Genomic DNA, 23,135 nt, shown 5'->3' on the forward strand with positions numbered 1-23,135 from the left:
CATAATCATAATCTTTATGTTTTGCAATTAGAAACAATACATAAGCAAATATAATCTCTTAAAATTCACATTCATATGCTCAATACATCCTCTTCATTATATTAAATGTTACAGATAATACCAAACAGTTCAGGTTAAAAAGTCAAAATGATTGATCCTGTGCCCTAGAGCCTAGAATATGATCTATGTGAGCTATGATCATATCTATGCTGCTTTTATCCTGTGGTCTGTAGCATGAAACACATTCTGTAGTAGCTAAACCATTTTCACGTGTGGAAACTAATGAAGCTGACAGGCTTACTGACCACGTTCACACCGCTGACTCTTTGCCTGTGTGATGTTTTGGGGAGATCATGTGCGCCCTTGATATATGACGGCCACTTCAAAGGCAGGGGCCTGGCGTGAGAACCAGCCGCTCTAAAGCAGATAACCGGCGGATTTATGGCCCCGCACTTTTCCCATGATTGCCGGTGGGTAGCAGGCGCTGTTTGCCTTAATCCCCATTCACTTGGAAATGCTGATACTTTTTCTCTTAAGGAATTTAATGGTGTGACAGTGATTTACTAATGTAAATCTGTCTAACAGACCCTGGCATAAAGGGAGTGGATTAGGCCGGCATAAAGACCCATTTTGGGGAGGAGTGACTGGTGTTGTTGTGCTTTCATGTGGCGCACACTACTGCAGTCCGACCGGCGGTTTGTTCACGCCCGCCAGAATAGCTACATAAGTTTTGACTTGAGCTGTCCCTGAGGGACCAAGGAGGACCTTGTCTTTGAATAACAGTAAACATCAACTGAGAACTGCTTAAATGTTATTTGGAAATGGTTGCAGCATCAACAAATTTGGCATTGACAGATTTTATAAACAAAGGTGAATATATTTAAAATGGCTTACTTTAAAGTTATCTTTGACAGTGATAACTGAAATCACTGCAGCGTCAAGTTTGGCATTGAACATTTTTACAAATAAAAGTGAACATTTAAAATTGCTGGTGATTATGTAACGATGCTGAATGTTGGTTGTGTGTGTTTTATTCAATAAATGTGTTTGTAGCTTACTTTAAAGTTTGTCGACAGATTTATAACTGTTGAAGTGGCTCTTATAATGGCAGTTGTTTGTTTCACTTCATTGGCTTCTTTTGCATTATTAGAAAAACACATAAAAGAACACAAATATTTTTTTCCACCATACAATTTCAAGAACTCAAATTATGCTATGGGAAAACAATTACTTTCTCTCATAACATTCACGATCTGTTGTGGTGAAAGCAAATGGAATGATGGTTTTATGGCATATGTGTCAGAATGAAAAAACACGCAGTTTTTTCAGAGACATCTGTTTTTTTTTTTTCTTTTTTGCATAGAAAAAGGTTACATCTTACAGATCGTGGTAGGGTTATTAAAAAGGTAACAAAGTTACAGTAGTAGAAAATCTCACATATGAGTATTAGTGAATGTTATTTTTTTTTTTTAATTCAGTAGCCCCATTGTGTAAAGCGGAGAAGATCCTGTCTCCCCCCCAAAAAACAGCAGTGATTGAAGTGCATCATAACTCATCTGTCTAATTTCAATATAAACTCTAGTTACAATCTTACACATATACAAACTGGATTGTTAAATCATAGATTACAAAACTGATTCACACCTCACTTTAGTGATTATCTGCAAAACCTTTGGTTTGTATTTGAAGAAGCTGTTCTGTTTCACTCTAAAGCTACTGTATGTTTGTGAAAATCACATATGCCTTTTCTATTTAGAAATACCAAAGCATACATCTCAAATGCAGCATTTTAGCAGTGTTTTTGCAGCCACTGTCACACAGTACAGCCCTTTACATGAAGTTAAAACAGTAACTGATTTTTTCTTCAAAAATGAGAATCGCTCTTCACTGTTATGGGTTTCCACGAAGCTTGAAGTGTAAAGTCAGTCTTTCTTTCCCTCCCAGAAAGTTGGCTTATGTTTGATGTTGAGTGTAAAGAAAAAACCCAAAGTGCTGACCAAAGCAGGCACAATAGCTGTTTTCTTTCCTTTATGTACAAAGTGTGGAAGACGTCCGGATGCAACAAGAGCAAATCCAACACTTAAAACGCACCCACTTCAGTCCCCCACGGTCGGTATGGTTTACTGCTGCTTCCGCTGCTCTGTTGGGATGTAGTGGATGTGGAAACGGAAGGGCTCACGGAGGAAGAAGCCACCGAAGATGCCGTTACACTGGGACTGAAAAGTGGGAATCCTCCGGGAAACGTTAGAGGGAAGGTTTGTGCTGCTGCAGCAGCGGCTGCCGCGTGAACGGTCGCCGATATCGAAAGCAGCGAAGTGGACAGGGGAGGTACGCAAGGAGCGACGCTGCCAGTAGAGGGCGCTCTGAGCACGGAGTCACTGTGGGTGAAGGAGGAGGTCAGCAGGGCTGCACCCCTCTGAGGAACCTCAGACAGCCTGCTAGAGGAACTCTCTGAGGATGGAAGTCCACTTTGTTGGAGGAACGCCGCTGGGATGGGATGCAAAGCAGCGGCCCAGTGATGTGGGTGGAGGGCCTGCTGGTGATGGGCCATTGATGTGGTCATGGCGGCCGCTTCCCTCTGCGAGGCGCAGCTGCTGAGGTGAGAAACCAAGCGGACACGGAGGGGGTCACTGGAGTCCAGACCTTCAACGGAGCTCAAGTACCTCGCCACTTCAGTAAGACACTCCCGAAAGCCGATGCTCATGAAGTCCATGGCCAGAGAATGAGCATCAAAGTATCCTGAGAGAGCGAGAGAGAGAACATTTAAAATGTGAATGCCACGCTTCTCTCCCAAGTTATTTTTCTCCGCCATTTCTATCACCTGATGTAATTTGGGTTTAAAAGACACTTGATATTCAGCAATACTGCATTATCGATTTGAATGCACTGACACCAATGGATGAGAACAAAACTTGAACTGAATTGAGCTAAATGATGACACTACTATCTTATAGCTGAATTTACTTTAACTGTGACTTTTTATTAAACTAGAATCAACAGTAGAGTTCAATAATGACACTACTGTCTTCTATAAAGCTGATTACAGCGGAATTGAACTCATTTTATAATCAATCAATTTTACACTATTATTGAATTAAACTGAATCAACACTGACTAGAGCTAAATAAAGACACTGTTGTCTTGTGTAGAGCTGCTTTATAGCTGAATTGAACTCATTTCATAATTGAACTGAATTTAATTAACACTGAACTGATGAGCTGATTAATGACATTATTGTTTCTGTAGAGCTGCTTTTCAGCAGATGTTGAATTGATCATATATTTGATCAAGTTTACATCACTGATTCTGTTATTTTCCTACTTATTACCATGAAGCTGCTGTGAAACAATTCAAGCGCTAATTAAATAAAGGTGACTTGATTTGAAGCTTTAATCATGACGAGTCAAATGCAACCCCACTGTGCTCGAGAGGCTAAAGCTAAGCGGACCGGGATTGTGACCTGACCTGTTTGTATGTTTGTTTTGTCTCCCCAATGCTTCGGTTTTAACACTCATTGGAAAGTCCTAACAAACCCCCAACAGTGCAGCCTGTGAATGTGGCCCCACTCCCCTCCCATGGATTTATGAAAGCAAACACAATCCCAGGGTCAAGTGCTTCTTTTGTCCTGCCAGCACTTTCCCACGAGTTCAATCCTACCATTAACATTGATTTCCACTTTAATCTGGTCAAAAGGGAACTCCGTACTCAAATTTCACTACAGCATTAGGTGGTGTGCAAAACGGGAGCCAATAACAAGCAGACTACCTTTTCCTCCCGTGGCCTGGAGCATCTTCAAGTGATCCACTGTCATCTGCAATATTTCCGCCTTCTCTAACTTGGCAGATCCCTTGGGAGAAGCAATAGGATATGTGAGGGGTTTTTAACATGATAGCTTTGACAACATCCTCTTCCACTTACTTTTAATTTATTATAATTATTATAAGAACTAATACGTTCATAATGCACATATATAAAGCATGCAAGGACTGAAGCAGAAATATGAACTCACCTGTTTCTCAAATGCTGTTGGCACCAGACGACGCAACTCTGATAAACTATTATTTATTCGGTCCCTTCGTCTTTTCTCAATGATCTGCAATATATGGAATAATTAATAGATTTTAGTGTATTAGTGGTTTAAATAAATTAGTGAAAATATTTTAACAAATATAAAAAAAAGGATGGAATTACCCCTCTCCGCTTCTTTCTGGCCATGACTTGAGATGTTGTGGTAGGTGAGCCACATCTTATAAATGAACCGTTGCTTTGACTTTGGGAGGAGAAGGGGGATGAAAACTTATCAATGCACTGCATAAAGTGTTACCAAAAAATTACTTAAAAAAAAAAAATCAGTCATATTAAATTATATTTTTGATTTTTGACTAACAAAACCAATTCATTTAGATTTCACCACATATAATATACTTTAGGGTACCTAAAACGCTTTATAACTTTCAACGTTAAGCTATTAACAAAACAAAATTCCTTAATATAATGCTTAAAATATCAATAACAGCTGTAGCCTACACTCAAATAGTTAGAAATGTCTGTAACATTCCACAATAATGTTTAGTAACATGTAACCATTAGTGTAAAAAAATGGTAACGTGCAATTACAAATTGCAAATAAAATTTCTAATAAACATAAAAATGATTGTTGGTACAATCTAATGTAGCCAGTCATATTAAATAATAATAGCCTATTACTTGAATTAAATCCTACCAGATTAACCACATTTTTTAGGTCACATGATAGTATATAAATTGCTAACTTTATTTAGGTTAAATACATTAGTTTATGAACAGTCATTATATATGAAAAATATTACGTTTAAATGTCTCTGATACACGATTCATGAACATTTCAGACTATCGGCCTGTTGAGCATCACACAGCCTAAGACTAACCATCAAAAAATGTAAACTACATTATTAATTATATTATAGGCTATGTTTATAATTATATTGTATATGTCTGTAAAACATTTTTAGTTATAATAAATGTAATAACCATGTGCATTTTATATATTTAAAATATATAATGTCCAAAAGAGAGCATTCTATCTAAAGATAACATCTAAAAGTGAATCCTCAGTAACAGAACAACAAACGAGCTGTGGTTCCCATGCACGCTTACCCAGAGTAGTTATTCTCGCTGCCCACATCAATAGTTTCGTCCATGTCGCTGTCGGACGTGCTGTCCTCACAAGGCCGCTTCATGATGCAGTGCGCACAGGTACAGTCACCAAACCCTCTGAGCGTCTTTCCCACGAACCTCTGGAGCCTCAGTCTCATTCACGCCCACGTCCTGCTTTGGGAACACCCACCGAAAAAAGAAAACACGCCCCGAGTCACCGAATGGAGGTCTCAAACTTCATTCCCCTGATAATTGACTCTGCCCAGCTTCAGCACTCGCGTTCTGCACCCGAGGGCCCCAGAAGCGTGAGAAACACTTTGCACAAGAAAGGCGACGGTGTTTCAGAGCCTGACAGAGCTTGGACAGTGTGCAGATAGGCAGGAAATCCAGGTAAAGGGTTTCTGGCAAGGCTAAGATGAGGATGCAGAGTGGCTTGCCAACATGTAGTCAGGTTTATTCAGTGTCCGAATTATTTGATGATTGTAAGGAAGACATTTCTGTCGGCAGTTTTTTGAAGTTCATCTCACGCGTGCCAAATCGGTATTTCATTGGCTAACCCTTCATATAGCTAACTAACTTTGATTTTGCTTTGTTTACAATTATATTAACGCGAAAAGCGATTTACCGTCTAATACAGACGATGGTCGAGATCAGTTGGTTTTACCTCACGTGATTTCTGTTCGCCATCGTGTAGTTATGCTCATTGTTAAACGATTTTTACTTTTAGGTTTTCGAAGCGTTGTTTTAAAACGTTTTTAAAGCGTATGTGTACTTATGTTTGAAAAAAAACTTATTTTTTATCTTGTGTCTATGAAAATGCTTGTTAACAACAACAAAAATACTATGGTAAATCATAGTATAAGGATAACCTTACCATATGCAGTGAAGCCAAAAAGAATTCCCCTAAAACGAACCTATATTTAATAAGACTTAATGGTAAAGTATAGGTTTTCATTACTTTATTATTTATGGGAAAATGAGTGCATCATATGATTTAGTGGACATACTGAAAGTCATTTAAAATGTTTCAGTAAACACTGATTATATCAAGATTATAAATGTAGGCCTATTCAAAGTTGTTAGGGAATATCTGCACAGACACACTTTCACACATGGCCTTCTCATCTATTTGGAGGCTCCAGCTGTAGTGAATTTCCTGGGTTAAACAGTGAAGACTGCACATTGTTTGGGCTCACAAAACTCCCCCTTGTTATGTGCCTTCCCCTAGTGGAGCGTAGCACAGTCTCCCAGGCAGGCCGCCAGTGTGATGACTCGTTCCCACAGCTCTGAGCCCTGCTCTGAAACCCAATCACCATGTGAGAGACGGCCAGGAACACAGGGAGGGCCGGCAGGGCCGCTGCCACTGGGAGGTTACCGTGAGCTGAGCGTCACCCCCACCAATGCTGCTACAGCTCGTAATCCTATTTTTCACAACGTTTGTTTGTTGTATTCCCAATTTAACTAACATGATATAAAACCTTAGAAATATCAAGCTGGCATTGTGGATAAGGGCAGCTTATGACCTTTCACATATACCATTTCTGCAACATTATAATTAATTTACTCAAAGAATTATCATATATTCAAAAATAAATAAATGTATTTGCATTTAACAATAAAAAGATGCTTTCATGCATAACCAAGATTCTTTTGAGAACAAAAAATAAATACATTAAGTTATACATTTCTATAATACATAGCACGATTAATTTCAACTTCTGTCGACCAATGTGCTTTCCAGTAAGTCATTAAAAACAGAAAAACACACAACAAACAAACAATAAAGTTATAACATCATACAACTATGCCATGCGCTTTAGAAAATAAAAATGTCTTTAGCCTGGACTTAAAAATATTAACAGAAGCAGCTTGTCTAATGGAGAGTGGCAAGGCGTTCCAAAGCCTGGGGCAGCAATACAAAAAGCACGATCTCCCCTGCACTTAAGCCTTGACCTAGGTGTAGACAATAGATCCTGGTTAGAAGACCGAAGGGATCTAATGGGTTGATATTCAGTCAGTAACTCACAGAGATAGGTAGGGGCCAAACCATTTCGAGATTTATAAACAAGGAGCAAAATTTTTAAATCCACTCTAAAACAAACAGGCAACCAATGTAATGAGTGTAAAATAGGAGTAATATGTAATAACAAGCTGCAAGCGGGATATAGCTGTTTGCCTAATCCCAAAATAAAGTGAGTTGCAGCAGTCCAGCCTAGATAAAATAAAAGCGTGAATTACTTTTTCAAAATCTTTAAAAGAAAGAAAAGGCTTTGCTTTAAGGCAAACGCAGCTGAAAAAAGCTAGTTTTGACTACTGAATTTATTTGATGGTCAAACTATAAGAATTATACTTAATTATATGTATAAATATCTTTGGATTCCACAATAAAATAGATTTTATGTCATACCAGCAGAATGGCCAGCCCATACCAGAACCTATATAATTATAATATAATATATTATAAAATATAATTATATATAATTCATTCTTTTACCCAAAAAAAGTAAAAAGTTTTAATGCTGCATTTCACAGTAAAATATCAAGCCAAGTGGCGTTTAAAGAAAGTTAGTAGAACTTCTTGAGGTTTTAAATGATAAAAAAGATATACAGTTCAGAGCAAAAGCAAAAGATATTTGGACATTTTCTGTTTTTCAAACCTGATCAACTTAGTTGTGATGAACTACACCTGTATGAATTTGAGAGGAACTGACTGATCCCTTAAAATGGACTTGAGACCAGTTGGTTGAAAGCAAATGTACTGCTTTGATATTTTGCAATCTAATACAAAAAAAAAAAAGATAATAATAATTTGTGTGATTTAACCATCCAAAAATGTTATGATCACCTAATATAGTGACTAATATAAAAACTCAAACTTCTGTACTGCTGATGGGTTTCTGAATCCCCCATTGCCTTTAACACCCTGTACCAGATCCAGTCCTCACCACAGATAGCTCCAATCAAGCTGTCAACAGCCTCTCATAGCCCAGGGCAGGCTGCAGCTCTCCCAGGTGTGACCTAAAGTATATAAGGGCTAATTAAAGCAGTCTGTCCAGCTTCATAGACCCGGACTTTCCCTCGTTTTCCCCTGTTGATGGATATGCACACTCAAGAATTTTCAAAGTTCTTTTTAGGATAAAGACAGTATAGTGAAAATATTTACAGGAGAGCAGACAAACACAAATCCCTAATGTATGTGTATATATATATATATATATTATTTGGTGCATATGAAAAATACAATGCAAATTCTAAATAAACGCTGGTTATTCAAAATCTACAAAAAATGTTTGTTCCTCTGTAGACCCTGGATATGCTACAGAGTCACCCTTAAAACAAATACAAAAAAAGTAAAAATGACAAAATAAAAAACAACTAAAATAAAATAAACACAAACATAGAATAATGGAATAATTAAGATTTTTTTTAATTGTTTTTGAAAGAAGCCTTTTTTGCACACCGAGGCTGCATTTATTTGCTCAAAATACAAAAAAAGTAATATTGTGAAATATTCCAATCCATAATAACTTTAAGCAAATGATTTCTGAAGGATCATGTAACGCTGAAGACTGGAGAAATGGCTGCTGAATATTCAGCTTTGCCATCACAGGAATAAATTTAATTTTAAAATATATTAAAATAAAAAAGTAGTTTTAAATTAAAATATTGCACAACTGTACTGTATTTTTGATCTAATAAAGGCATCCTTCTTGAGCATAACAGATTTCTTTCAAAATATGAAATATTATTAAATATAAAAAATAATCCAAACTATCGATCAGTAATGTATATTATTGTGAAAAGCAGCTTTCAATCCTATTGTTTTTTGTTTTTTTTTGCGTTTCATCCTTGGCTGATAGAAAACAAGTCTGGGGCAGAACTACAAAACAAAAAGCGGAATATGGCCTCCGCCAAGTCTGCCGTCGGGCAGCATGGAGCTACAAGCTCGTCAGTGTCACCTTTGAGATTTCTCATAGCATGCGGCCAAAGTGGGTCCAACCCTGGGACACAACTTAGTGCAAGCGTTTGTGGATGTTTGTGTGTTTCCTCTATTCCCAGACAGGAGGAAGGATTCCTTTCATCCCAAACATGCTTGCTTGGAGAAGGCGGGCGGCCCTGCCCCTGGGCCCGGCGAGAGGGGCCCAGCCCTGATGTGCCATGCTATCAGTGGTTCCCAAGGCTGGCCAGCCTGGGAAAAGCTGGGTGGACCCATTCCAAAATCAGCATTACATGCATTATTGTTCTTACCCTCCCCGAGTCTCAAGCACACAATGAAAACAACAGCAACAGCCACAATCTCAAGCCCTTCTCTGAACACAAGGCTGCCCTTAGTCGCTCGCAAACTGCCTTTTTAAAACCAAGTTAACTGCTTCATGGCAACAGACACTGTTGCCTGGGCACCAGCTTCCTCAGCCCGAACTCCTCCTTGAGAGTACACTGACCTATTTTAGATTCAGAGCAAACAAACATTTGTCCTGTTAAATTCAAGTTCAGTGGCAAGTAAAATGGTTAGGAAAACACAGGCATTTATTAGTCTTTAGAAAAGTCACCCGAGAACCAGGATTCACTGTTAAGCTATAGTGTTAAACCAATTTGAAGTTGTTTTCTGGTCTTTAAATCTGGTCTGAACATCTGACATGCAACTAAAACATGCAAAATAGACCAACCTGACCACCTTATGCTGTTTTAAACTAGTTTTTAAGCAGTTCTAACACAACATCTGCAACAAAAGACACAATAATCTAGGAATTTACTGAGATCATAATCTTCACCATCATCATTTTCATGTTATTTCAGTTACTCAAGGGATGTTCTTGTGATTAGTGAATGAAGTCGGAATGAATGAAAAGTGTTTGCTAATCCAAAATAGACTAGTTATCTGATAACTTTCATTTTCTTGCTGATTATATCTAACCTGATAAATTTCCTTTGATGACGTTCTGGATTTGAGCACAAGGAGGTTTCATTTCAGCGCCAACCTGAAACAATTAACTCCTGAGTAAATAATCTACTTCTTTCTCATTGTTATCCAATCTGTCCGAGACAAACGGGCATTTGTTTATTTTTCCTGTCAGTGGAAGAGCGAACAGCCACAAACCGACGATATCCTAGCATTGTGGACTTTTGACTCCAAAGTCATATTATAGGCGCTTTATTAGTGTTTAAGGTCACAGAGAGACAAGCAAGTGCATCCTATATCAGGAAGCCTTGTGCATCTCTGGAGTGAAATATTTGGCTTTTAGTCGGAGCGCCGGCCGTGAGTCGGAAATCCTGGGAAGCGAGTTCATGGCAGACAGGCTCCAGGCGTCGTATGGGCCAACGTTGAAGAGAATGGGTCAGAATAATAGGGCCTTTCCTGCCATTCTCAAGTTCTGGGCAGTATTTCTGTCACGGCTTTCCATCGAAATGTGTCCGGCATTTGGCTTCGGCACCCATCAACCCGCATGCTACGCTCACAAATACACTAATCTGCACTGCAAGTGGCGTTTGGCACAAGACACAGCGCCTGTCAGAATTGTCAGCTTCAGAACAATATCAATGTGGCCATTTTGCATGGCTATCAAGGGAGCGTACACTCATGTAAACATGTTTATCAATCTTTAAGACGTTTTAAACTCTTCTGTAGTGTGTGGTGAGGGTTTGAAATACAAAAATGGCATATATGGGGCGAGAACACACACAGACACTTTTTTGTCTTATGACCTGAGCTTCCTGTCAGGATACATAAGTTTGAGGAAGCCATGGGTTTCCCCTTCTCCCTTCAGCTCTCATTGTTCAAACATCATTAGCCAATTGTTAAGCATACCTTTTATTCACTGTGGCACCTACGTTATTTACACAATAGCTTTGTTTCCACTGTCGGAACCCATTGATTTTGATGCATTGTCAGCTCTTCAGATAAAGTTCTAAAGCGAAATACTAAAACAAATGAACATTTGGCATGTTTTTAGTTTCTGTACCTTCAAAGCAGTTGGTCCAAATGCTTAAGCATGCCACAGAAGTAATTGTAGATCCTACTAAAAGTCAGTGCTGTGTGCTGAGTTTTGTTTGAATCCAACCTACAGAAATACAACCATTTTCAGTTTAGTTCAGATCAGCAAACGCATCCATTATGGATAAATAAATGTTTCTTTGTAAATATGCACTTTTGACAAAAGCGTCATTCATTCAAATCTGGATTTGGAAAATTGGCTCCCTTTGAAAGTCATGATTTGGGATTTGAATTGAATTGTTCACACCCCACCCCATTTGGAAATAAAAGTGAAGCGATGGGAAGTGCAAGTCTATCTATCTATCTATCTATCTATCTATCTATCTATCTATGAATTTCAGTTAATTTTAATTCTACTTGCATTCAAATTCTTCCTTATTAAACTTCCTTATCTTCTTTGCTACCTCAATTAAAATTAAATTCCAAATTTCTGCATTTGAATTTAAATGGAATTCTAATTTAAATTCTGAGCATTACACAACAGATTAAATATTAATATTTACTAAAACACATTACCCTTTCTTTCATTGCAGAAATTAGCTAAAAAACATATTCCTATCATTAAAGTAATTTAAGAGAAAAAGACACTTAACGAGTGCATTGATGTTGCTGATTGACACTGAAATTCTTAACTCTTTAATCCAATTGCATAAGCAGTCTGGCTCTGCTCCCATATCAGTGGCTTCTGGCTCACTCTGCTTGCAGGGAAGCAGCTGCCCTGGACGCCCCCAGTCTGAGCAGACTCCAAAGGCAAATGTGTTAAAGTAATTAACAGACAAGAAAGAGGAAGTCATCAGATACACATTAAGTGACCTGACCACTGTGAAATCACTACTCTAGACAGCAGGATATAACCACAGTCCGAGAAAGAGATACGTTTTCACACGTGGCACCAGTCAGTGAAGGCCAACAAGATAATCTACTCTTCAACACCAAAAACAAACAGAAGAAAGGAAGGGCGTCCTCTTGGGACACCTGTGCTAATCGTTACTGGCTTGTCAGATATATGTATATGTATATATACACATATATGTATGTGTGTATATATATATATATAAAATCAGATTTGATATATAATCCTCTTGAAAGACATGTTACCACTGTTAACATTTATCTGTGTAGGCTAATTTTGTTTTTCAAAACATGAGCTTGTTTACAGAGTTTATACTGTGCTGTGGAAAACACCTAAAAATTAATAACACTGTGAACTCAAGTCTGTCCTCCAGGCAATAGCTATAGCCATTAACCAACCTTCCCCTAAGTTTTAAGACGGGGTTTTCTCCTTATGCGTGGCTTGGGTATCACTGGCCCCGAGGAAGCACAAGGTTAGAGAGAGATTCAGGGAAGTGTTTTCTGCTAATCTCTACCAGGGTAAGACCCCACAGAGCCACAACATTGATATGGTGTGTCACTGCCTGGTGATAAACAATGCTGCTTATTGTTGTTTTGGGCTGCACCCTCTGGTTCTTTATCAGCAAGCATCCTTCCACTCCCCATGATTGTGCTAAAGAATGATGGACTTATATAAGTGGCAAAGAAGTTAATCATGGTTAAGAGAAATTTAATGCACTTTGAGCATGTCTCAATCAAGGAATCATTGTCTCAGGTAACCAGACTTGACTATCTGAATTAAGTCTATACTAATGATCCATTTAGACGACTTGATAGACATAAAAGTGACCAGTCACAGTTTGTTTTGTTTTGATGTGATGTTTAGGGTGGGTTTATCTGAAAAAGCTGATAGACCGGAGCAGAAAATATACTCTGTACAGAAAACAGATGAAATGCAGCATAAATGTGTGACTCTGTGATATGAATAAATATCCATCCAAAAGTAATTCAGAGACATAGTTAAACTAAGCAGAATATACAACTGCGTTTGTGAATAAAAGGCTGAGGTTGAGATTTCATATTAATTATACAGTGCCATTCAAAGTTTGGGGTCAGCAAAAAATGTGTCTTATGCTCACTAAAGCTGCATTTATTTGATCAAAAATTCAAAACAATAGTACTATGAAATATTACAGTTTAAAATAACTGGTTTCTATTTTAATACATTTTAAAACGTTATTTATTTCTGTAATTGTCATCACTCCAGTCTTCAGTGTCACATGATCCTTCAGAAATCATTCTAATATACTGATTTGCTGCTCAAGAAACATGTTGAAAACAGTTTGAATGTTTTCTTAATATTTTTGTGGAAACATTTTTTAATATTTTTATGTGAAATGGAAATCTTAAGATTATATGTGTTACTACTGATATTTTTAATCAATTTAATGCATCCTTGCAGAATAAAAGTATTCTTGTACCTTTAAACCAAAACCTTACTGACACCAAACTTTCAAACAGATCTATATATGATGTTTGTATAATCATGTAGCGACAATTTGACACTTTGAATGCAATAAAAATTAGCAAGATTTTTTTGGTATCGGGCGAATCTAGAGTTAGTAGGAGGAATTAATCTCTTATTTGAATATGAGCTTCTATGGCTAAAAGAAAGATTTCTATAAGAGCAAAAACTTACAGCTAATTTGTGCTTGATTTACTTTAAAAAAAAATTAAAAAACAAGCAAAATCAAAAGTGGCATTGCATGTGAAAATATGAATTGTTTTTATGATTAGCAAGGCAGGATTCTGAATGAAATAACCCTCAGATATCTTTCCACAGCCAACATGAAGATAAATCATATAGTCACAGATTTTTTAAGGTGGCTGGTTTTTTGGGGTTTAAGATGAAGATTGAATCCTCGTCTATGGTGGGAAAAAGTTTCAAGCAAAAGATTCAAGAATTTCAGACTAATTTTGAACAAGCCTAAATATGTGTGTGGTTTATTTTAGGTCAGATTGTCTGGCACTCCGTCGTTGTTTGGAAGTCAAGACACTTTGACTTATCAGTGCGAGCAGTTGAAAAGCGCTAGCGCACATGCTTGACCCCCAGGCCCTCTGGTCTTATTGCTATCACCCGAGACAGCACTGTTGAATCTGGAGGAGAATGTGACAACAGCAGGCTCAGCCCGTCTTATCAGGCTGAGTGAGGGCCACCAGCTGACCATACGCAGACCCCAGATCAGCAACACGTCTGCTAATTCTTCATACACCCTTCAGGGGAAAACCTGGACTGAAGGTCCGAGCCTGGAAAATACCTGTCATCAGAAGAGCCGCGATCAGCTGCAGGAATCTTGCTACATTCACACCAGGAGAGACGCAGAGGGAGAGGTGTCCATGACAGCTCCCAGATACTCTGCTGCTGTCTTTCCCACTGGCTGAAAACACACAAGGACTTGTCACTGTCTATTAAAGCTGAAAAAAGCTCATGGGTAGAACAGACAGTCTAGGAAAGTTCAATAAAATTGGTTATTTGTACAGAAATATAACTTGAATTATTAAGTAAGGACAAGTTTACCTGAAAATAAACATTTCTGTCATTATTTACCCACCCTAAACTTTTTTTTGTTTTTTTTTTACATTTATAGAACACACAAAAGATTTGTCCAAAAGTAGTGAGCCGTATGACTGCTTTGAGGAACAGCAAATATTTCTGTATTTCAATTATTTACAATATCCATGTGCAAAATGTTTTTACTGGCATACTAACATGCAATGCTGTTACATATCTACTGACTGCAAGAAAGCATTTTATTTAAGGGCCTAAGCTGGTTCTGGTGTAAATATTGTGTGGGTTTTTTGTTTGCTTCTATGTGCACTATATTTTGTAAATACATAGTCTGAAAATTGAAAAAAGGTTATATATAAAATGAAGGCTGACAAAGTGGTCAGCCATACATAATCCTAAAAAAATCATGGTTTCCGCAAAAAATAAAGCAGCTGTTTTCAACACTGGTATTGCCAAATCAGCATTGATTTCTGAGGGATCATATGACACTGGAGTAATGGCTGCTGAAAAGTCAGCTTTGCAATCACAAGAATAAACATTCTGAAATATATTAAAATAAATATTTTAAATTGAAATAATACTTCACAATATTAGTTTTTACTGTATTTTTGATCAAATAAATGCTGCCATGGTGAGCATAAATTATTTCAAAAACATGAAAAATACAACTGACCCTAAACTAGAATGCATGAATTTAGAGAACTAAACTATCCTTAAATCAAGGAACTTGACATTTCACTTCAGTAGTCTGCCACACGCCACTGGGTTGTGATGTAAATACTGTGTGGGTTGTGAAAGTTGATTGCTTGCTTATATGTGCACTGTATACTGTTTAGTGAATACACACTTCTGTATGAGTACTTTATTATTGCTAATCTATTTTTTACATGCACTTCAGTTGCTGGTGAATAGAAGTGAATATTTATGTAAACGCAGTACATGCTGCAGATGAGGTCAAGTGTTACAAGTATATAACTCATAAAAAGGAAGATGGAGAGACAATTATTAGGGACTAAATTGAGAACATTATAACTGTTAAGTTTAAACTGAAAATCACAGATCATTGCCGGACTAGGCAACATGATCATTTCAGCACAACATACTCCCAAATCACTAGGTACTAATTTCACATTTGTAAAAACAGGTCCAGCAAAATGAACTGTATTGTGAACACATAGAATGAAAATTTAAAAGGATTCAGACGCTTCAGTCTCATTCATCAAGCCAAAGCTGTCTTGGATGGAAGTGTGGTGTGTTACTGTACAGAACAGCTGTGGCTTTCATTGTTTGTAGCCACACTCTCTTTCTTCCTGTAATATAGTGGTCAGGCTACATTACAGGTCAAGCTACTCAGGCCACTCTGGATTTACTGCAGCAGAGGTTGATGTTCGGTCAGAGATCAGAGAGCTGGATTTCAGAGAGGGTCAGTAACAGTAACTAGTCGGCGCTGACAGGCACCTGGAAAATACCTTGCTGAGGAATGATCAATGGCTAGTAAAAATTTAACATATCAGCTTCATTTACATTACTGGTATTACTGTACTGTATATACTGCTGTTCAGAAGTTTTGAGTAAGAAAATAATAGTTTTATTCAACGGATGTTAAATAAATAAATGTATTTCAAATGCTGTTCTTTTGAACTTGCTACACAAATATCAGCAGCAGAACGAACTGTATTTAACTATATTGAGCATCAAATTAGCATATTAGAATGATTTCTGGAGGATCATGTGACACTGAAGACTGGAGTAATGACAAAAAATAATTTTAAGTCACAAAAATCTCTGTATAGATGTTTTCCATAAAAAACACCATTAAAGTAGTCAATCATACAATCCATTTTAAGTCTCATGAAGCCATACACTAATTTCAGTAATTATTATTTGACTTTCTTTATCTAATACACAGTAAAATCACAATTTTCATGTCTGTGTGAACTATTCCTTGAAATGTTTGAAGGTAGTTTAGGGAATCCCCGCAACCCTTATACTTCTTTGTGAATATGATAAGATAAATGACCAAGACAAGAAGGGGAAGCAAACCCTTGACACGCTCTCACTGTCTGAGCTGCTTATATAGTAAGGTTCTCTCCTTCCTTCAGCCTGAGGGCCTGAGTGTTTACTTTGGATTATAGTAGATGCTTCCAGACCTCTGAAAACTCACATCCTGACAGACAAGCTGATACGTCCTGTTATACTCAACATTCATTCAGTTCTCTCTAAAACTCCTAAAAACCCTCAGAAGCTCAACTAGCTGGATATCAAGGTTGTAAAACACGTAACTGACGGTTCTGGTAATCTTTAAGGAAATTACACTGATAATTAAAGCTTGTGGTGTTTTGCATGACAGGTGCTGGTCAGGTCTTTCATGTGTGAATTAAAGACTATAAAACAAGACATGAGAGAGTTGGTGTGGAACATCTGATTTACCATATTTAAATTCGAATTTATGATAAATGTGCAATATAAAAATAAAATGCTACATTACAGAACACTAGAAATGCATTTCACCTATAATACGGAATAAACAAATATTTTAAATATATCATACATAATATTTCATGATTAAAAAGATGCTGAAACTTTAAGCCAAACAAAAATCTGTTACATACCAAAGTTATCTATAATAAATGTCTTCCTGTTCCATTAGTCGATCTCACTGGTGCCCAAGAAATACAATATCCTGATTGTTTTGCCATCTCGTCTGCCAAGATAGAAGATAAACTGCATGAGAATGTGAAATTGACACATACTTAAAGCAGTGAATGAAATAATAACAGCAACTATATGCAAAAAGCAAAATACATCTAAAATACTGTATTCCCGTTTACTGTGTTTTTATTATGACCATGGGGCCTTTACTAATTAAATATGCATTCAGTACATTTTTGAACATTTATATATAAACATATCTGTTTTTCTCATAGTACATATCAATAAAATGGATTTTCTTGGATTCAATCTTAAATTGTGTGTTGTTGTTGGTCGGTTGTTTTATCCTGCATAAGCGTTTAGCATGAAAGCAGTCTAATGTAGTGTACTTACACAGGAATCACAATCGCTAAAAACAATGTATCACACTAATAATTATTCTAACGGGGTGAACGAGACGTGAGACGTGCGGATCCAAGTGCAAACTTTTATTTATAAACAGTCAATACACAGGCAGGGTCCAACAACGGCAAACAGATGTGGCACAGGCAAGACACAAGAGTGATCCTAGGGCAAGCGTGGGTCGACGATTGGCGAACAATATCCAACGGGGCAAGGCAGAGAGATAATCCAGGTACACGAGCAATGATCCAAACGAGGGGCAAACAAAGTCCGAACGGCAAGGCAAAAGGTTAATCCAGGAAACACGGGCAGAAATCAAAACACGAGAAAACTAACAAGGAAAGACTAACAACTGAGTGGGCTCCGTAGAGTAGCTATCGCTAAGATATATGCTAAACAATACTCGGCAGAGAGGAAGAGGAAGTCCATGGTTTATGTAGTGGTTTGTGTGTGATCAGTGCATTCAGCTGTGTGTGTCGTCAGTGCAATGGATGATGGGAATTGTAGTCTGAGGTGGCGTGCAACAGTTAGTGTAGTGCAAGAGTCCCTGTGGTGAGTGAGTGACCTCTGGTGGTGAGCGAATGGAAGTTCATGGCCAGGATTTGTGACAATTATTGATTTACAGACAGAAAACATTTTAATGTTTGAATGAATCATTTTAATAATTTCTCAAAAGGACTATTAATTTATGTTTAGGCTTTTATTAATCATCAAAAAATTACTTTTACTGTATTTACTGCACCTTTAATGGAACATCGAAATACCGTTTGCAACACACCGCTGAGGAACTGGCATGAAAAGTCCCTTGGACAGCGTACAGTGCTCTCTGACCCTGTGTGGTGGTCTTGGAGACAGAGGGGGTCAAAAGAAAAGTTTAGATGTGGCTCTGAAGTTGAAAGTCTATGGGGTGCCGCAACAGCCCTGTTTGATGCACGCCTGTGAAGATGTTTTTGTGTGATGGCAGCTGGAGACTCAATTGGCCTCTCTCTCCCAGAGAAATCTCCACGACCCAGCCTGACTGAGGACACAGCGTTATGAGGGTCTTGACCCGGAGAACTGTGGGTTTGAGATGGTGACAGATAATGAGCACAGATCTTCTAACAGCAATCTTCACTAAACAGCTTTTTCCCTTATACAGCCCATACAGATACTTTTTTTTTCACTTTCATCCAAAATAACTTACATTTACTTGCATTCACAATATGCTTATATACATTTTCAGTTCATGCATTTTCTGGGAAGCAAAGCCATAATCTCAGCATTATTAGTATGGTTAAAGATAGATAGATAGATAGATAGATAGATAGATAGATAGATAGATAGATAGATAGATAGATAGATAGATAGATAGATAGATTGATTCATGGGGGACTTGTTAACTCCCAGTTTTAGTGTTTGAAAAAAAACATTTTCATGTTACAATAAGACAATAATCATTATGCATGCATGTATGTAGGCCTGTGTGTGTGTGTGTGTGTGTGTGTGTGTGTGTGTATATATATATATATATATATATATAAACTTATTATAGCCTATTAATTTGGGGGTCTTGTTATCTTTTAGTTTAACCAAAAGCTAACAAGACCCCCGTTTATATATATATATATATAATATATATATATATATATCATATGATATGAACTGGCAGTTCTTTGAAGACACGTCTTAATTTTGAGATATAGTCGCAAATAGCCTACACATAGAGGGAAAAACAGAAGTGCAAGATGTAAACTCATAATTTTTGTTTTAAAAGTAAAAAGGAACTTTATAATTGTTTTCATATTACAATATTATTAATTATTACACACACTTTTCTTTCTATTCATAATCATTTTATCACATTATTTCTGCAAAAGTAATTTCTGTATAGCAATACCCTGCAGTTTTAAAAGTTTGAAAGCAGTATGCAAACTATGGAAACAAGGACACGCTCGGAGAGGTGCAAGACCGCGGACTGTAGCTGCTTCGGTGACCGAGGCTACAGCGGTCGGTGGTGGCGTTGAAGCCGGTGGAGGGAGTGAGGCAAAGGGGGTTTATCGTCGCTCTGTTGGGAAAATAACAGCCCCAAGGTAGACCGCGGCAAACAGGAAGGGTGTGGACAGGATCCGAGCGCAGCTGCTGCCGCTGAGCAGCGTCTGTTCCCTCAGACTTTGATGTGTGGGCACACCGCGCTCTGTGCCACGAGATAAACACTCTGGGAGCGAGGAACTGTTTGTGTTACGCATAGCTCCGTAATGACATGAAGCCTGTGAGAAAGTCAGCTGCCGCCGACTGCCCCGCGGGAAGCACGTGTGTAGACGTCGACCCTCAGCTAATTGATGAGTGATGTCACTGATGAGTCATCGTGGCTCCTTTATAACCTAAATAATGTTAACGTATATTCAGCCTTGTTTCTTGCAATGATTTGTATAGTAATCAAATATAGGAAAAAAAAGATCCAATCAAAATAAATTAGGCTATAATGACCTACTTTCTCTTCATCTGAGGCTATGTTTTTATTTTTTCTCTAGTGTCATTTTGGTAAGGAAGTTTTGGTTTAAAAACTAGATAGCTAAAGCTAATTGCGACTTTTTAATCTTACAAATTAGCCTAGACCTTTTTTTTTCTCGGAATTAAGAAAATTTTAAATGGCAACAGTCTCAGAATTTTGAGATATAAACATAGAATCGCGATATGAACTGGCAGTTCTTTGAAGACACGTCTTAATTTTGAGATAGAGTCGCAAATAGCCTACACATAGAGAGAAAAACAGAAGTGCAAGATGTAAACTCATAATTCAAAGAAAAAAATCAGAATTGCAAGATGTACACTCGCAATATATCTTGCTGAGAAAAAAGGCTGAACTGTAAAATATAGCCTAAACAATAAACTCAGATAGGCTATAGCCTAAACTTTTACTTGCTCTCTCTCTGAAGCAAAGTTTTTTCTGCTAATGTCACCTAGGCATGGAAGCTTTGATAAAAAAAAATTATTAAATAAAAAATTAATTAAATTAAAAAGGTAATTGTGTTACCCATTGTTTGTTTGTGTTATTTGCAGCTCCATCAAGACTGAGCAAGTCATCTGCCGCCAAGCGCCAAGAGCCCCGCAGGAACTCAGTCAGTTTATATCTCACAATTCTGAGTAACAAAATGGTCTGAACTGCAAGATATAAACTCTGAATTGCGAGAAAAAAGTGATCCCAGGACGTAAACAGGCTTCTATACTATACTCCTCTATACAGGCCAAGTGTGCTATTCTTGCTTTTTTATCTAATCAGTTTTCAACATAAAAGAAGGGTCAAAGTATGCACATCCAAAAACATCTTGGCCAGGTGCAAGATCAAAGGTTATCATCAAATAATAGAAAAAAGATCTGCATACTGTTAATCTCCCTTTATTCAAAAAAATGTAAAAGTGGCAACGTTTCATTCAAAGACCTTCATCAGGCAAACACACGTTTATCTAATCAGTGTTCAATCCATAAAATAAAGTCCTGCCCTTCATTTATTTTCCTTGAGCATGCTTTGCTAAAAAGGGGGGTTGCATATAGGCTACCAATTCACATTGACTTTAAGCATTTGGTTAATTTTATGATTTATTTTAGTTTTAATATGAATGTAGTATTTTCAGCTCTGTTTAACCTCTTTAACTGTGTTTCAATCCATTCCGCAGATTTTCCAAAATCACCACAGAAAACGCCAGCAGATTCCAATCTGGCCCTGCTTGTAAATGTAAAAAAAAAAATCTGATACATAATATTAACTTTTACATTTGTATGAGATGGGGTAATGTCATTTAATTTCATATTTTCAGGCCTTTCCTGTAAGGCGCTGGTGTTGGAAAGCATCCCTCTTGTCCTCTCCAACACTCCATAAAACATTACATTCACCTTGGGAATACTGGATGTGGAGAAAGACTTGTGGCAATGACTGGGAGGGAGGCGGACATTCTTCAAGGGTCTAAATAAAGTCTGTGAGGCACTCTTTCTCATGGGCCCTGTTGACTCATGAAGCATCAACAGAGGGCAGAGTGTGTGTGGCCTTAAATCAATGCTTAGCATTTGAAACACACAGTCCGTCTGACAGAAAACAAGTGACTGGTCTAGTGCTGCTCAAAGCACTGCATGATCATATGGAAATAACCATACACTATGAGTCGGCCTGCAGTTCTGCATGCTGCATGTTAAGTGCTCTCTTCCAGATGGAGGGTTGCCGGTTGTTTGACTTCATCCCTCATTGGTCATCAATGGTCAGTTAGACCACTGGCCTTTTTAATAGACCATTGGGGCACTAAAAAGCAATTAGGAACAATTCAGTTAACTCAGTCAGTTTTGAGTACTTTTCAAGTTTATTTTAGTGGCACTTTGCACAAATAGAACCTGAAACTCTTGAATTATCATTACTTTTTAAATGCTCTTTGCAAGTCCTTGAAATTTTTAGAAAATATTTATCAACTTTGTGAGTTAAAAGTTAATATTTTATGAGCTTTTTTACTTTTATTTACAATTTTTGCATCCTGATTTGTTACTGGGTAAATGATCAACTTTATTATCTATACACACACACATGCCTGTATATATTTAATAAAAAATTTATATTTATGTATTAAATAGATTTATATATAATCTAAATTATATTAATATAAATATATACATGAAAATATTTTCAAAATATATACTGTATGTGTGTGCATTTATATATACACAATAAATATACACAGCACACACATATATTATGTAAACAAAAACGTTTATTTTGGATGTGATTAATCACGATGAATCATTTAACAGCACTAAAAATAATCTAAAATACATTTTATAAAAATTATAAATAAATTAATAATTTTATAAAATATATACAATGCATTTAATAATAGACTATATAATACTGTATATTGTATAAGAAATTATATAAATATCTATAAAATTATATTACATATAAAATAAAATTATATGTATTCTGAACATATTTGTGGAAAGGCCTGATTTATATTTCACTTCATTTTAAATCACAACCTTTATCAGTCACAAAAATGTCATGGTCAGACAGGTTTTACTGACGGAAAAAAGGCCAAGACGTAACTGTGTTTTAACAAGAACCATACTTTGCTCATTAATCGTGGTCAGCTTTCCAAAGAGATCAGTGTATCAATGTCTTTCAACACAATGTCTGTTTTATGCTGAATACAAGCTTTTCAGAGCCAGACCTCTCTTCCTCTGGCACTCTCCATTGTCATTTTCACGCTCTGGCTTGTGACACTTTTGCGGTCTACTGAGTAGACAATGGTTTTTTCAGCCATTGTTTGGATCTATTTATAAAGCGAGAGACTGGTGAGAGACAAACAAGCTCTCAGGTCCCATAGGTATTGCTGTAGCCAGTGTTTCCAAAGATGTTAGTGTGCCACGAACCTCTAATTAGGCTTTGGTAATTGGGAATAATGGAATATTGTATTTATTTTGACTAGTCATCATGAGTTCCCCATTATTTCGTGGTACTGCATGGAATCAAGAACATGCATTGGGAAACTTGAAGAATATCATTTTTTTCTTATTTTGTTTTTATAATCAGCAGAC

The 23,135-nt window shown here is 37.1% G+C and overlaps 1 protein-coding gene across 1 annotated transcript in view; it reads right to left on the bottom strand.

The window, feature by feature from the left end:
* The window catches only part of LOC306843923 (hairy/enhancer-of-split related with YRPW motif protein 2), a 45,708-nt gene continuing 22,573 nt past the window's right edge, over nt 1–23,135 (bottom strand). Inside the window, exons 3-9 of the mRNA XM_079375654.1 lie at nt 17,141–17,232; nt 14,278–14,397; nt 5,137–5,310; nt 4,192–4,270; nt 4,010–4,093; nt 3,766–3,847; nt 1–2,739 (exon numbers count right to left, since the gene is read on the bottom strand). Of these exons, the coding sequence (XP_079231780.1) occupies nt 2,081–2,739; nt 3,766–3,847; nt 4,010–4,093; nt 4,192–4,270; nt 5,137–5,294 (1,062 nt within the window). The 5' untranslated portion in view covers nt 5,295–5,310; nt 14,278–14,397; nt 17,141–17,232 and the 3' untranslated portion in view covers nt 1–2,080. The remainder of the gene's footprint in view (nt 2,740–3,765; nt 3,848–4,009; nt 4,094–4,191; nt 4,271–5,136; nt 5,311–14,277; nt 14,398–17,140; nt 17,233–23,135) is intronic.

The sequence above is a fragment of the Barbus barbus genome (assembly GCF_936440315.1).
Source record: "Barbus barbus genome assembly, chromosome: 24".
Lineage (NCBI taxonomy): Eukaryota > Metazoa > Chordata > Actinopteri > Cypriniformes > Cyprinidae > Barbus > Barbus barbus.